A 17,699-nucleotide genomic window follows, 5' to 3' on the forward strand; every position below is an offset into this window, starting at 1 on the left:
CTACTTGTGTCAACACACCTCATTTTCAATAGTGTATGTGCATAGCAGAGGTGCACTTACCAAAAATGTCGATAAGTACGCCGTACCCCCTAAAAAATATAAAAATAAAGTTTGCGGGATTGTACATTGCACTTTATTATTTATTTTATTTGTATTTATTTATTTTTTGGCAGTGATTATTAGCACAGTATACACGATCCTAAATTTGGCTTCAAGACACCCGTAAAATTGAAAAAATGAAAAACTAGATTGTGCTGATTTATTGGCACATATTGGCCATAGTTTATAAACTCAGTGGATAGTGCTAAAACAATGACGTCATACCTGAATCTTTATGCACGTTCGCCAATGAAACACTAGCTAGCTTCTTTGTGCTAGCAAGACACATTTTTAGTATAATGCTAGCTGGATAACACATCAACTAGGTAGCTGGGCCTAACTATAGGCCTACACCATAAATGATAGAAATCATGACAGCTAATGAAGATAGAAGAGCTATTGGAAGAAGGTCTCTATGTTGTCTCTGACAATAGCTAGCTAGGCTAATTGTAGCGTGTCTTTGCTAAATTGCCATACATTCTTCTTCTCTACCACAAAGTCCCACAAGATCTCAGACTCCAGGATGGGAAAATGCTTACAAGAAAGAAACAGGTGAAGACACAGATGTTGTCGATTTCCATTGTTACTTGCAATGTGGATTTCCTGTTTTCTCTGAATTGGCTAGCTAGTATTTTCACTTGCTAATGAGTAGTAAGTAAGTATTTGTTAATTGCTATATATGTAGGTAACTTACTAAGTAGGTACACAATAATCACAAGTACCAGTCAATATACACTTCATTCTAAGTAGCTAAATCCTGTGTAACACCTAGTAAATACAGTACATTGTACTTGGGCAGATATGACATGTACTCTGTGTTGTACTAGTGTGTTTATCTTCCAACTTGGATGGCAAGGAGGTTTAAGTTGTCATAACTGGTAACGTACACATTCATTATATATATATGCTTTTTAAAATGTATAATCAGGGATCCCACCTGTATGATCCCCAGTGATGTCGACCTATATTTGAGCTGTTTCTGTAAACACAACCAAGTTAATCCATACGGTACACTTTTTGGTGCCGAGTTGAGTGGAGATTTTGAATGGTGCATTCACGGGTAGGTAATTAGAGCCCATTGAGCCTCCGACTTTTGCAATCTCGGACACCCACAGCACATCTGTCCACGAGAGACTACCGTTGACCATTGCTGCTGAATTGGATGCAGCTGAGAGGAAACGAAACACTAAGTCTCCTAAGCTTTATGTCTTCAAATCTCATAAGCTTTATCACGTAACAGACAGAAGAACTGACCAAGTGACTAATAAACCCATCAAAAACAAAGCTGTGCTCCATTGGGCATAACACATATAGTGTGTTGTATAGCACAGCATAGGAGCCACTCAGCTATCATCAACCAGCACCCAAAGGGTTACACCTCATCCTTCACAACTCCTTATCCAGGCCCGAGGGGGCCTTCTGTATTTCCCTCAGTCCCCTTTCCCCAGGCTCCTCTCTGAAGTAAGCTGGCCTCTACCAAACTTTTAGATATTCATTCACTTATTTATCTTTTTCTGCTTGCTCCAGCAGGTATATTTAATTTATTTACATTTGACCGTTTTTCTTTTCTTCTGAGAGTTTGTAAGGGTTTCGTTTCGGGACTGCGAGGAGAGATAACTCGCAAGCCCTTTTCCGTACACACATGCGAGGGCGCATACACACACACACGCCACACTAACACGAACACTCCCCTTCCCTCCATCGGTGGGAGTCAATCTCTCTCTACCATGTGCAGTTATAAAGACTGCATAAGCTACATTCACATGGTACTACTAAACTTCAGTTGAAGTGGAAGTAATCTTTCACACATTTGCCTCCCAAACAGTTTTGCCTGCCCTCACGAACAACAGTGTACAGAGTACAGAGTACCACACACCCCCCACAGTGAGGGGGGACCCACAAGCTCTGCCCCCCCCCCCCGATAGAATATGAACACATCATAAGCCAATTGTTTTTTTTTTTGAATAACAGGAAATTCGTTTTAAAGCTGTAAGAATATCTCTAGGCCTCGTGGCTAAGTGTGTAGAAGCCAGGCAGCCTAGCTGTTAAGAGTGTTGGGTCAGTAACTGAAAGGTTGCTGGTTCGAATCCCTGAGCCGACTAGGCGAAAAATCTGTTATTGAGAAAGGCACTTAACCCAAATTGGTCCTGTATGTCACTCTGGATAAGAGTGTCTGCTAAAATGCAATATGTAAAACTGCAGGAAATTAGCTATGAAACAGCACATTTTTCTCTCTGTCCCATGGCAAAATCTGCAGAATTGCATGAAATTTGTTGTTTGTTTTGGGGGGGGGGTCTTGTTCGGACATTGCAGGTGGGCCCTGCGAATCTGCGGAATACCCGTGTGAAAAAGGGCTATGATCACACTGATTTCCTCCTTAAACCCTCTGTACATATATTCTCATGATTCCAAAGTCTTTGAGTTTGCGGATCCTGAATTAGCTTCAAGAAAAAAATGACTCCTCCATCCACCCGTTTAATCAGGCCAACTCCAACTGCAGATGTGCCGCAGGAAGCATGCGTGCCCAGTCCTCTTGTACACACCTGGCCGGCGAGCTGTGTGCCAATTTCCCACCAATCCTAGGACTTTCTTTGCCTCAGGCTGATAGTACAATGTCCCTCAGTCCAGACAGACATACTGTCACAATGTATTACTATGAAGGAGTTATTCACCCAGTCTCTCACAGACATCTTAAAATCCCTACTATTCCCTGCTTTTTGGTTTCTGTTTGTGTGTCTGTGTCCTTGGATTGGCCTAGGTCTTTTTAGGGTGTTCTTTATGTGGTCCCTCCCCACAAAGTGGCAAGTGGATTCTGATTAGGCTATAGGTTACATGCTGCATGCATTAGAACATTTTCAATATAGGCCCATTTAAAACCCAGAGAATTCAATGCTCTTATTAAGGATATACACTATATATGCAAAAGTATGTGGACACCCCTTCCAGTGAGTGGATTTGGCTATTTCAGCTGACAGGTGTATAAAATTGAGCACACCGCCATGCAATCTCCATAGACAAACATTGGTAGTAGAATGGCCTTATTGAAGAGCTCAAGTAACGTTCAATGTGGCACCGTCATAGGATGCCACCTTTCCTACAAATCAGTTCATCAAATTTCTGCTCTGCTAGAGCTGCCCCGATTCAACTGTGTGCTGTTATTGTGGAGACGTCTTGGAGCAACAACCGCTCAGCCGCGAAAGTGATAGGCCACACAAGCTCACAGAACGGGACCGCCGAGTGCTGAAATGTGTAGTGCGTAAAAATCATCTGTCCTGAATACCGAATTCCAAACTGCCTCTGGAAGAAATGTCAGCACAAGAACTGTTCGCAGGGATGAAATGGGTTTCCATAGCCGAGTAGCCGCACACAAGCCTAAGATCACCATGTGAAATGCCAAGCGTTGGCTGGAGGAGTGTAAAGCTCGCCCCATTCGGGCTAGGCCCCTTAGTTCAAGTGAAGAGAAATCTTAACGTATACAATGACATTCTAGACGATTCTGTGCTTCCAACTTTGTGTCAAAAGTTTGAGGTGGATTGGGATGAATTGGAACACCGACTACGAGCCAGGCCTAATCGCCCAACATCAGTGCCGACCTCACAAATGCTCTTGTGGCTGAATGGAAGCAAGTCCCCGCAGCAATGTTCCAACATCTAGTGAAAACCCTTCCCAGAAGAGTGGAGGCTGTTATAGCAGCAAAGGGGGGCCCAACTCCATATAAATGCCTATGATTTTGGAATGAGATGTTCGACGAGCAGGTGTCCACATATTTTTGGTGTGTTACCAAATATGGACCTATAGGCATGTGGCTTTTAGTCTAATAATTCTTGCTATTATAATTCTGCTCACAGATGCAGGCAGCTCTGATAGAATGTCGCCCATTACACAAAGCCATTAACAGATTAAAAGCTTTCCGTGGTCGTCTGGTTGCTTCACCTACCTCATCCTTTAGAGCAGTCAAAAGACAAGATAGACTCCCCGGAGAGTTGAGCAGAAAGGGAATCAGAAGATATTTCACTGTGCACGCGCCAAAGTCTGGTGAGGGCGGAACTGAATCAGCTCAAATAGGACGGGAGACATCCCAGGTGTGGAGGCTCTCCTGTTTAGAAAATTACCATGATAAGTACTTATCAAGCACTTTCGCAGGGTAAATCATTGGGCCCCACCATGGCAGCGATATGGACGTGAGGAGATAAGAGTGCTGAGTAGTTGAATTAAAACAGTTTCTGTGCATTCTGGGGCTCAGGTTTGTGGTTCGGGGTAGACGAGCCTACTGGCAGTCACTGAAATGGGTCCATAATGGACATGTTTGTTTTCTATGTGGTTGCATTTTGCACAAATTGGCAAAGGATTTCTAGGTTATTGCAAAGATGATCTACCCATACGTAGAATGTATGCACACATGACTGTAAGTCGCTTTGGATAAAAGCGTCTGCTAAATGGCATATATTATTATTATATTATTATTATCTATTATATTACCAAGACAGTCGTGTGACCGTTCTAACAATGGAAATGCCTGTCTTCAAACATTTCTAATAACCCTTTTTTTGCTTTGTATTTAAAAATAAAAATAAAATCCATTTTATGACAAGGCTGTAACATAACAAAATGTGGAAAAGGTCAAGTGGGCTGAATACTTTCCGAATGCTCTGTATATCAGTGCATTTGCAACAGCCTAAACATTACGAAACTTCTATTCGATCAAATAAGCCCCGTGTACAGTAATTCAGCACTCTCATAGACTTTCATACAAAAATAATCCACACTTTAGTCGGACAGTTTTTTTGGGGGGGGGAATAAATCTGTCCTGATGTCCTTGAGATTTGTCCTCAAAGCTTTTCCAAACATTATCATGTCAACTCATAGATTTTGGGGGGTTGGCAAGTTAGAAGGGTCCCCCCCGTCTTCTGTCCTTCCTGATTAGTCTACTTTATGCACCTGCAATAACACTGCATCACACAGTCATCGAAAACCATCTATTCTTCTAACCTTTAATATGCTCAGATAAAACTGCGGAAAAGTGTTGATCTATGCGCCAGAGAAAGGGGTCGGCGCGTTGGTGAAAAGTCAAATCACCCCATTCCAACATGCAAAAAGTTCCACACCGAAAACAATCATTTTGAAATGTTTTATTATTGTACGTCGTCTTTTTCACACAGCATTGTAAAGTCTCACATTTGATGGAGAACCACACAGTGCTCACACCTGATTGTAAACTCACACCATCAGGCATGAATAGGGCACGGCGGAACTCATGGCCATGAAGGTGGATGGTGTGACACAGGTAGGGATAAGGAGGGCACTGTGTGGCTTAAAGCAACGGCGATGGCTGGGACGTTTTGGCATTGCTGAACTCTGAAGTTCTAGATAACTCATTGTCAAAACAAGGATCGATATCGCCCCTAATCCAGTGGCTGTTTCATGTTAAACTCAGCCCACTGTCGTGTCCTTCATTCCTTTCTCCAACTGAAGTCTACATAGGCACGTTCAGTGCAATGCGCTTACTATGTTACTTGGATAGCTTCTAAGTCTCTCACTGGCCTCATCCATTTTCTAAATGGCGACCATTTTGATACTAATGGACAGAGCCCAAGACTGTTTAGTGGGCTGGCAGAGAGGCCGGCAACTCCTCAAGTTGAACGTGTTAACCAGCGTGCCAACTGAGGATCACTTTCAAGAAGTGGCTTTACACCATGTCCACAGAGTGTTCATTCAACAACTCTCAGGAGTGGTGTGATTCAGACAGCTAATCCAATTTGACACAACTGTACGGGGGGCTTTGGTAAATGAGCAGTGTGATTCTAACGCGGAACATGAGGATCATCATATACCATACTAAAAATGACCATCAACATGTATATCGAGGTCAACGCAAGCAGGACACCGCAGAACAACAGTGTTTCACTGTTACAAACAGACAGAGAGACTGACAGATGCTTGACCATAACCTGTACATAATACACTTACAAGAGGCATACATAAGATCCAACGGAGCAGACACAGCTCACTCTCAATGATAATTACAACAGGAGAAAAGAAAACACAAAAATATATACACATTTTCTGTTTAAAGCATACATAAAGCCTACCATAAAATAAAGCTTTGTACAAGTAGTTGATGGTACAGTGTTTGTTGTTTCAACATGAAAAAGAAAAGAGGAATGGGTAGAAGATGTAGAGGCATGTTGTCTGTGAGGGGCCGCAGATGATTGTAAAATACACACGGTGGCAGAGAGTGATGGGAATGCATGTACGGGAGAGTAGCGTTGTCGGTCTGTGAGGCCAAACTGAGGTGGAGGCACACAGTTCAGGACGTTAAAGCACAGGAGTAATAGAGTGGAACAGACACTCGCCTCTTAGCCACAGGCATGAAAATAAATCTGAGAAGGCCTGACTACAACAGCAATGCTACTGAAAGCTTTTAAGAGCCCTTGCTTTCTCTCTCTCTCTCTCTCTCTCTCTCTCTCTCTCTCTCTCTCTCTCTCTCTCTCTCTCTCTCTCTCTGCATCTACGTCTGTCACTCTCCCCATCTTTCCCAAATCCCCTACTGTCGCACCTTTTTCATTCGCTCCCTCTTACCTCTCCCTTTCTCTGTGGATTTATTTGAGTACAAAAACATTATATCAACTCTGCAACTCCGGTAATCGATCACAATACATATTTTAGTTCTCAGTGATCAACCAAAATGATTTGAATTTAATTTAGTTCATTTTTTTTTCTGTGAGCACGTTGCTAAGTTTCGGTAGAAATAAATCAGATCAAGCGCAAACTGCGTGATGTAGTAGGGAGTTGTAGTTTCCAACAGGCTAATATTCTATACAGTTTAGCGCAGAAAATGTGGCAATTAACTACAATAACCATATTCCACACGGAGACCTCGATAATGGAGACGGAGAGAAGAGAGGACGTACGAGATGGATAGAAAGCAGTTGCTTTGTGAGGCATCTCTACATGAAAATACATGATTTAAGTGATTGATAGTTGGTATTCAGCAGTCATAAGTTTGCCTTATTTACTTTGAAGAATGACTAAAATTGTGATTTTGTCAGACAGCATAGGCGGCAGCTCTATAGAGATGAGATGATGACTCGGAATGAAATAATAAAACCATTGAATAAAACAAAATATTGTATTAAAGCAAAGTAATGTGAATAAATGATGGTTAATAAGTGATGAGCAGTAATGGACAGTCACTAACCACCATGGGACTTTATTCATTGTTTTATTCTGTGTTACAGAATTCAACCCACATAATGCATGGTGCATTAAATGTGTAAAAAAAAGAAGAAGATTAGAAACCGAAATCGGAAACCGTGATTATTTTTAAAATAATCGAATCGAAACCGAACAGACCTCTAGAAGCGCCCTCATGGGTCAGCACTAAACGTCAGCACTAACGTCATTGAATATTATTAAAACCAATTGGCCATGGGGGAAATATATGTGCATACAGCTGTACAAACAAAACCAACGTGATACATTTAGAGTTGGCACGCTCGTTCCCTCTTGCTGTTCGCTTGTATGGCTTACGCTCATATTTATTTCGGCTGTTTCAGTGTGTAAATCAAGGCTTGCCGCTCTCACGTCATCTCTTGTGCGGTCACTCACTTTGATGATCACTAGCATAAGGATCCCTTGCCAGGCAGTGAGAGATGACAGGTGCCTATTAAAAAGAGAACAGCAGTCGTCATGAACGTCACTGTCCAGATTGGAGATGGTGTTAGACTGTACGGATGCCACCGTGCCCGCTTAATTAATACTCAGAATTAAGTCCCAGCGACTCCCCTCACCGGTGGCTGATGATGTAAAGAGCTGCAGCACAAATATGCCCTGTAAATATTTATCTCTTTATTTAGCATCATGTATTATCGGTGAGAGCACGAGTCAGGTCTAACATCTCCCTCTAGAACGGAAAGAAGTCGATGAATGCAAGTCACGTACACAATTCCACAGCAGAGCAGTTTCCCCCTTTAACTACCACCCACAGCCCTTTACCTACTTCCCCTCAGGTGGGAGTTCATTTTGCAAGTTCACAAGAAAATGAGCGATGCAAGAAACAAATGGAGAGAGAGAAAAAAACATGAACATCAGCAAAAGGTTTCGAGGCTCAATGTGATGCTCAATGTGATGCTCAATGTGATGCTCAATGATCAGAGCTGCCGCGGGCTCTATAGTGCCCCATCTCTCCCTCCCTATCTCCTCCTACTCCAACACGGGCAGGAAAGGTATAGCTAAGTGTGATATTGTCTCTCCAAAACTATAACAACACCTAGGGATAGAAAGCACTTGTGAACTACAGACAGCAGCAAATTGGTTCCTCTCTCCCCTGAGCTCAAATCCAGACGGCCCCAGCACCTGCCCGCTGAGCCATCTGATTTCATGTTTTATTGCTTATGTTGTTTCCTCTGCTGTTGTCATTATTCAAATTTGGTATAATTCTTGTGCCTGTGGTGGGTTTCTCAGATCTCCTCCACAAGGCTGAGAATAAGTGGTGTACAAACTGGAGAGGTCAGTGGCACCTAGTCTGAGGCGGCGAAGAGGGTGCAAACAAGGAGAGCAACGTAAGAGACAGGAAGGAAGTGCAACAGAGGTCTCTCTGGTTTATAGCACAGAGTGGCTCGCCCTTTTTACAACCCTCGTATCCAAGGGATGATGAAAGAAAGGAAGTTAACGAAGGAGAAAGAAAAAGGCGAGGTGAGGCATGGCACAAAAATCAAAAAGGAATGAACCGTCATGGTTCCACCAATCACTGGTCATGTTTTCTTGGAGATAGGTGCTGTTACTGGCCTTGGGCGATGAGCTCCTCGTGAAGAGGGAGAGTGGAGCTGGATAGCCAATCTTGAGACAGGCACCGGACAGACAGCCATATCGATTCATCCAGACAGACCTTATTAATTCAGCCATCGACTTATTTATCGGCCCAGGTTGTTCAACTACGTCTACTTACGTGAGAGAGGAGCAAAAGAGATGGGCAGCTATGACTACTTAAACAGATCGCAAGTAGACAGAGCAGGAGAGGAAAGATGTAGAATACAGAAAAGGACCAGTCGTTGGAAAGTAAGAAAGGAAAACAGAAATACAGCAAGTAATGTAAAACAGAAGAAATGTCCATTTCCTCCTTGTGGTCGTTCTTCCCTCAGCCTTAAGTCTCCCCATCAGTCCATTCTATCTCATTGCCATGGTGGAGGTGACCCAGTGAATGTGATACCGTAGCTGAGCGTAAGGGAGGTAGTAGGGGGGGGGCTCGTTAACCCTGACACCCCCAGCCCAGCATGGCAGCGGGCAGCAGCAGCAGCAGCAGAGGCAGCATGAGTACTGTTTGGCCTGACGCTCCTCTATGGCCCCCTCGGGCCCCGGAGCCCACACTAGACTTCTCCTTCTCAGAATATTGAGGGATAACGTTGAATTCCTGACTTTCCTCCTCTTCTTCCTCTTCAGTATCTTCCACCTGCGAGAGAGAGAGAGAGAGGGAATGTGATCATTCAGAATTCAAGCAGAGCCAGGGGCCCTACCCGACTGCTTGGTAGGCGTCCGCAAAAAAATAGCCTCGTTTTGTATCACATTCCCAATGATAAAACTGGTGGGGGACAAAAATGCAATTTCAGAATGTGGGGGGGGGAACATGTCCCGCCCGTCCCCTATGAAAGTTGCACCCCTGAATAGAAAGAATGGAATTTGCAGGTAATTAACCATCTCATACAGTCAGTCCATAGTGTATCTGCTTGTTGTAAATATGAAACATCTTGGCAGTAAACAGGGTTGTTAAAACGATCCATCATTTGTGTGGAATAGGTAGGGTATCATGAGCCTCCTGACAGAGAAAAAAAGCAACTCAGCGTTAAAAGTTGCTTTTCAATGTAGGGTGTTGAATCCCGATTCGAAAGTTGTCAGCATCTTTGTTATTAGAAAGAAAGGTGAGAGTCGTGGTCACAGAATAAGATCACCAGAGTGAGGGGAAGAAAGTGGAAGAAAATAAGTGTATTACAGAGGAACATCTACAACCTGCACTCAGAGGGAGGGAGGTTTAGAGGTTAGGGGGGAAAGAAGAGAGGGAGGGATTGGAACGGTGTAAAGGATTGTAGCGGAGGAGAGGAGAAAGCGAGTGAGAGGGATTAGGATGACAAGAGAAAGGGGGAGAGGAGACAGATGGGTGTGAATAAATTAATATCAACACAAGAGGATTGATGCTCCCTCCTGCAAACACCTCTGGCTAATCCTCACGCACAGTGAGTGAGAGAGAGAGATAGGGAAATGGGACAGAAGGATGGGGAGAAATAAAGATAACTGAAGGTAAAAAGGGAGGTGCTGGGGCTTGTTCAACGCCACAGTAATGTGTTGACTGTGAAAGTGAGCCCTGTGTTGAGTCAGATGTGTTGGGAGTATATATATATATATCAGGTCAGTTCTGTGTGTGAACTTTGACACTCAGGCAGCTCTGTTGGCACTCACGTCACACCGTAGGTCATCATGCAATTCACAGAACATCCTAGTGAGAACCTACTCTAGAAAAACCCAAGGAACAAGCTTTTTGGCCACCATTGTTTTTAAGTTACTCTACAGTATTTAAGCAGTCTGGGTTTGGTGAGGCAACGCAGAGTACTTATACTCACACTGTTGCGCTCTGATAAAACGTTGACGTTGACATTGATCTCGTCCTGAAAGATGTGGGGGGAGGGCGTGGCAGATGCGTGGCGACGAGGTGGCAGAGTAGTGCTCTCCACAGGGCGAGGGGAAGAGCCACCCAAATAAATGATAGCATTACCTGAGACACAACAACAGACATCATCATTACCACATTATCATCATCCCCATTATACCCACTGCCGACGAGGCCAAATGTCCTCAGAACATTCCATTATTCATAGCAGCCATGAATGCGTTAATCAACTGGGCATTGCACCCTTAAGGCATAGCAATTGTTCAGTTATTCACCTCAGTTGCAATATGGGAATCAGACAGGAATGAAACAGTTTCAATTTACACTGCTGTCCATCAATATTGTAATTAAGTGCTGGGCTACAGTATACCATAAAGAACAAGTAGGCAGCTCTCTAGGGCTACCGGGCTACAGAGCGCCCGCTAATATATTTGTGTGATCTGCTGATTTCAAGTGGGCTCACAGGACCAGGGATATTGCTGGAGCAGCCTCTGGGGGATGGCGTTGTAGGCGGTTGAGGGAGTGTTACTCACGCAGACAGACGTTGCTGTCAAACATGTGCAGGACGCGCAGACAGTCCTGCCACTGGTTCCCACTTCCCTCACAGCTGCACCACTGGGACACGTCCATACTGATATTGTTCACGTAGTTGGGGGTCATGATGGTGCCTGGAGGAGGTTGTTGATTAGAGACGTGTCAGCAGGCTTGACTTCTATACGAACTTTGGAACGTTTGATCCAAAGCCAAACAAGGCAATTGGCTATGAAATGAGTGGCTACCTATATACCCTGGGGTTATCAAGAGCTAACAACAATGATCTGATTATAAGGCCATTGGGGTCAACGCAGAACTCCTTCTCTACCATTGTTCCTTCCTTGTGTCGTTAATCCCTCTTCCATCCCTTCCCTCTATCTCATTTCTTCCACCCCCTCGATCCTGTTCTCTCTCCAGCTCACCTATGAGTCCGGCGTAGGCCTTAAGGCAGACGGCTCCACTCTCTCTCATGCAGCCAGAGGGAGAATGGGACGAGGGCTGGCAGTTGTGCTGGAAATCAGCCAGCCGAGATCTGACAGACACACACACACCAACACACACATTCACACAAACCCACACAAACACACACAAAGGGAGACAAATATAATTGTAAACAGGTGCCAATACTGGGTTGGCAACTTGGCGATGTAATTTTCTGAGGGCACCTTTGCAATTATGTTTTGGGGGATTTAGTACCTAGCGAAAGGCAGAATCCACAGCACATGAAAGCCTACAGAAAGATAACCTTCCACCTAGGAATTTTAGTGTTAGCACACACAATGTTTATTTTATAGACATTTTAAAATCATTATCTGAAGCATGATGAGAGGTGCTGCGCCATCATTATGAACCAGTGTTCGTTTAGATTTAATCTAGTCTTAGTCATTTTGACTAAAGTATAATTTAGTCTTAGTCACATTTGTGTCCGTTGAATAATGATTTGGTCTAGTTATTGTCAAAATGATGAAAACGGTGGGCCATTTTAGTAAACTAAATGTCCTTTCATTTTAGTCACGTTTTAGTCACATCACATTTTGTATTCCCTCAGTAACCTACAATAAACATAAATCACTGACATCCAACATACATATCATTGTCTTACCAACATACAGTATTTTTTTTCTGCATAACATCCCATTCTCTTCCCAACAGAATAAATATATATAAGAATTATTTTGCCATGTAAATTCCTAATTCAGCCTACGTAGATATTACATACAAAACAAACAAGACACACAGGAGTGCAGAGGGAGAAAGAGAGCGAAAAAGAGAGCGAACAAGAGAGAGAGAGAGAGTAGCGCAATCACCAGATGGTGATGCAAAGTGGAATGGGTTGCACCTCCATCACTTGGTTGTGTCCTTGCCATTGTTATCGGCATTCCACAGACGCCACAGCCACACTGATGTCCAAAAGTAGAACGGGGGCTAATGACTTTGAACTGGAGTTAATGACTGTTTCACCCAATGATGTAGTTGAGTCACTAAACCTCGAGTCCAAATCGAGTCCCAAGTCTCCTGTGGCTGAAGTCAGAGAGCCAGTGCTCAAGTCGTGATACAAGTGCTCAAGTCTGAGTCACTGGGTCAACATGAACTTAAAATAAAGTTACTCACCCAGTGTGATATAGTGTAGTAGCAAGAAGAGTTTAGTCAATAAACAATTTGCTCTCCCTTTTCCATTTTTTATGTGCCACCAAATATTTGCATTGAGGCTACTGGTAATGGTACCAGGGCCAAGTTCAGTTGCAAAACATTCTCGAACGTTGCATATGGAAATGCCATGAATAAAGCCAACGTTATTCCTTATTAAACATGTCAGAGAGACATGTTTGTTCTACATAGCACATTTCTATCTGAAAGTTCCAAAACGTTGAAAAACTAGATGATTACTTCTAGAATTGTTTTGGGGTCCCTTTCTGCTTTCTCTATGACGTTCAAATCAGCATTGAAAAAAGGCGCAAGTTTAAGTTTGTTCCACCTAAGCGAGTCTGACCACAAGTCAGGGACAACTATAATACCATATGCGTTTGATGGATTGCAGGAAAAGAGCAGGAATAGCCATTTATTGTAGGCTATAGAGGTTGACCCATTATGATTTTTCAACGCCGATACCAATACCGATTATTAGAGGACCTAAAAAAGCTGCTACCGATTAAATCGGGACAATTTTTGATGACAATTACAACAATACTGAATGAAAACTTTTATTTTAATAAAAATCTATTTAGTCTCAAATAAATAATGAAACATTTGGTTTAAATAATGCAAAAACACAGTGTTGGAGAACAAAGTAAAAGTGCAATATGTGCCATGTAAAAAAGCTAACGTTTAAGTTCCTTGCTCAGAACAGGTGAAAGCTGGTGGTTCCTTTTAACACGAGTCTTCAATATTCCCAGTTAAGAAGATTTAGGTTGTAGTTATTATAGGAATTATAAAACTATTTCTCTCTATACGATTTGTATTTCATATACCTTTGACTATTGGATGTTCTTATAGGCACGTTAGTATTGCCAGTGTAACAGTATAGCTTCCATCCCTCTCCTCGCCACTACCTGGGCTCGAACCAGGAACACATCGACAACAGCCACCCTCGAAGCAGCGTTACCCATGCAGAGCAAGGGGAACAACTACTCCAAGTCTCAGAGCGAGTGACGTTTGAAACACTATTAGCGCTCACCCCGCTAACTAGCTAGCCATTTCACATCAGTTACACCAGCCTAATCTCGGGAGTTGATAGGCTTGAAGTCATAAACAGCGCAATGCTTTAAGCATTGCGAAGAGCTGCTGCCAAAATGCACGAAAGTGCTGTTTGAATGAATGTTTACGAGCCTGCTGGTGCCTACCATCGCTCATTCAGACTGCTCTATCAAATCATATAATTAATTATAACATAACAGAAATACAAGCCTTAGGTCATTAATATGGTAGAATCCGGAAACTATCATTTCGAAAATAAAACGTTTATTCTTTCAGTGAAATATGGAACAGTTCTGTATTTTATCTAATGTATGGCAACCCTGTGTATAAATATTCCTGTTACATTGCACAACCTTCAATGTTATGTCATAATTACGTAAAATTATGGCAAATTAGTTCGCAATGAGCCAGGCGTCCAAACTGTTGCATATACCCTGACTCTGCGTGCAATGAACGCAAGACAAGTGACACAATTTCACCTGGTTAATTTTGCCAGCTAACCTGGATTTCTTGTATCTAAATATGCAGGTTTAAAAATACATACTTCTGTGTATTGATTTTAAGAAAGGTGTTGGTGTTTATGGTTAGGTACACGTTGGAGCAAGGACAATCCTTTTTCGCAAATGCGCACCGCATTGATTATATGCAACACAGGACACACTAGATAAACTAGTTATATCATCAACCATGTGTAGTTAACTAGTGATTATGATTGATTTATTGTTTTTTATAAGATAAGTTTAATGCTAGCCTGCAACTTACCTTGGCTTCTTACTGCATTCGCGTAACAGGCAGGCTCCTCGTGAGGCAGGTGGTTAGAGCGTTGGACTAGTTAACCGTAAGGTTGCAAGATTGAGCTGACAAGGTAAAAATCTGTCGTTCAGTTAACCCACCGTTCTTAGGCCGTCATTGAAAATAAGAATGTGTTCTTAACTGACTTGCCTAGTTAAATAAAGGTGTAAAAAAATATTGGGGGCAAAATCGGTGTCCAAAAAAATCGGCCCTAATTAATTGGCCATTCCGATTAATCGGTCGACTTCTAGTGAGTACGGCCTAGTACATCAACAGGGCCAAGCTTCCTGCCACCCAGGACCTATATAATAGGCAGTGTCAGAGGAAAGCCCATACATTTGTCAGATTTGATTTGTGTGCAATAATAGTTATTTTTTTCAGTTTTTTTTCTCCCCCATTTTCTCCCCAATTTCGTGGTATCCAATTGGTAGTTACAGTCTTGTCTCATCGCTTCAACTCCAGTACGGACTCGGGAGAGGCGAAGGTCGAGAGCCGTGCATCCTCCGAAACACAATCCAACCAAGCCGCACTGCTTCTTGACACAATGTCCACTTAACCCGGAAGCCAGCTGCACCAATGTGTCAGAGGAAACACAGCGCAACTGGCGACCGTGTCAGCGTGCACTGCACCCGGCCCGCCACAGGAGTCTCTAGTGCGCGATGGGACAAGGACAGCCCTGATGGCCAAACCCTCCCCTAACCCGGACGACGATGGGCCAATTGTTCGCCGCCCTATGGGTCTGAATGACTGCCTCATCTAGGAGAGGAAGAAAACCATGAGGCCAATGGTGATTTTAAAACAGTTACAGAGCTTAATGGCTGTGAATGGAGAAAACTGATGATGGATCAACAACATTGTAGTTACTCCACAATACTAACCTAAATTACAGAGTGAAAAAAAGGATGCCTGTACAGAATACAAATATTACAAAACATGCATCCTGTTTGCAACTAGACACTACACTAAAATTGAAAACAAATGTGGCAAAGAAATTATATTTTTGTCCTGAATATAAAGTGTGATGTTTGGAGCAAAACCAATACAACACATTACTGAGTACTACTCTCTAAAACATTCACTGTTTTGCCAACAGGAGGATGGCATTGGTGTTCAACTAGTCAACAAGTATGGTGAGTCCAAAAACATTTTTTAACTTGCGCACACACACACAGCCTTGTACAGCTAACCTTGTGGGGACACACAATTCAGTCCCATTCAAAAACCTTTGTTCCCTAACCCTAACCCGTACTCTTACCCTAACCTTAACCCAAAAATGTAACCTTAACCCTAAACCTAACCCTAGCTCCTAACCCTAACCCTAAATCTAACCCTAGCTCCTAACACTAACCCTTAACATAACTGTAACCCTAACAGTAATTCTAACCTTAACCCTAAACCCCTAAAATAGCATTTCACCTTGTGGGGACTAACAAAATGTCCCCAGTTGGTCACATTTTTGTTTGCTTACTATTCTTGGGGGGGGGGGACGACTTCTGGTCCCCACAAGAATAGTTAAACATGTCCACTCGCACACATACACACAGACATAAATCAGCACCATGCACAGCCAACATGATCTTTAGCCACATTGATTGGACTGAATAGTTTGTAGTTGTCTGGATGTCCTTCGGATGGTGTACCATTCTTGATACACACGGGAAACTGTTGGCGGGGGGAGAAATCCAGCAGCATTACAGTTTCTCCACACAAACTGGTAAACCTGGCACCTACTACTATAACCCGTTCAAAAGGCGCTGAAACATTTTGCCCCGCCCATTCACCCGTTGAACGGCACACAGACACAATCCATGTCTCAATTTTCTCAAGGCTTAAAAAAATCCTTCTTTAGTCTGTCTCAGTATACAGCCTGGTTGATTTGACGACGTGTAAATGTTTAAGTTGAAATGGTGCTGGAATTAGCGGAGGCTCCTGTCGTCTTTGTGCTGCAACTCCATGGTTCTAAATCAGTCGTTATTTATTTAGTAAACTGTCAAAAACACCGGAAACACTGTCACCGGACAGATGTTGCTCTCTGGTTTTATGATGAAACAAACGTACGTGTAGTTGAATTTATTCCGCCACAGTGTGACTGTTGTCTTTTTGTTGTCACGGCCTTATTGTATATCACGGTGGCATATGAGCGAAGAGTTTATAGAGCAAACAAAGCAATTATCCCATACAGCTTTAAATGTTACTCCCCTACAGCTCACGAAGCCGGTGTAGGCTGTGTGTGGCGGGTGTGGTGTGTCCTTCCCACTGCTGAACACAACTGCCCTGCGCATCTGTGCTGCTAATATTAATTGTGCGTACCAAAAACTCTTGTCCAGTCCAATTAGTAGTCAGATTTTAGTCAGAGATCATTTCATCTTGTCTCGTTTTAGTCAACTGAAATTATTTCTTTTTTTTAGTTATAGTTTTTTTAGTCTATTTAGTCAGTTATAGTCTCCTCAATTGCAACTGAAGAATGTGTGTGTTTATTTATTTTAATCACTATTTCTGTTGACAAAATTAACACTGTTATAAACATATTGAATATTAGCTTTGGATGTTACCTGTGGCATGAATATTGACTTTATAGGAACACTGGGAAATAGACTCTGCTCGTCAAACCCAGTGGTGCATTCATAATTCACAGACTAACACCTCTAAACCTGCTCCCCAAGCATACTCATCCATACAAAAACACCTCTGAGCAGCCGGTGGAATAAAAAACTGCAGCCTGGGACAGAGCCAGACACAGAGACATAATCGACATATCATTAGTCTTTATTATTACGAATGTCATCAATGTTATAAGTAACCATGTTTCCATCCAGTCATTTATGTGAATAAATTACCTGGCGCACGAAAAAAAGTCATGACCGGGCTGATGGAAACATTAACAATTTGTTTGTTGGATATGGTAGGTGTCACATTCTGACCT

At 42.8% G+C, this 17,699-nt stretch overlaps 1 protein-coding gene across 1 annotated transcript in view; it reads right to left on the reverse strand.

Moving 5' to 3' along the window:
* Positions 1-5,232: 5,232 nt before the first annotated feature.
* The window catches only part of LOC124006445 (GDNF family receptor alpha-4-like), a 55,634-nt gene continuing 43,167 nt past the window's right edge, over positions 5,233-17,699 (reverse strand). The window contains exons 5-8 of the mRNA XM_046316466.1: positions 11,713-11,822; positions 11,290-11,424; positions 10,710-10,861; positions 5,233-9,547 (exon numbers count right to left, since the gene is read on the reverse strand). Of these exons, the coding sequence (XP_046172422.1) occupies positions 9,347-9,547; positions 10,710-10,861; positions 11,290-11,424; positions 11,713-11,822 (598 nt within the window). The 3' untranslated portion in view covers positions 5,233-9,346. The remainder of the gene's footprint in view (positions 9,548-10,709; positions 10,862-11,289; positions 11,425-11,712; positions 11,823-17,699) is intronic.

Source organism: Oncorhynchus gorbuscha, linkage group LG02 (assembly GCF_021184085.1).
Source record: "Oncorhynchus gorbuscha isolate QuinsamMale2020 ecotype Even-year linkage group LG02, OgorEven_v1.0, whole genome shotgun sequence".
NCBI lineage: Eukaryota > Metazoa > Chordata > Actinopteri > Salmoniformes > Salmonidae > Oncorhynchus > Oncorhynchus gorbuscha.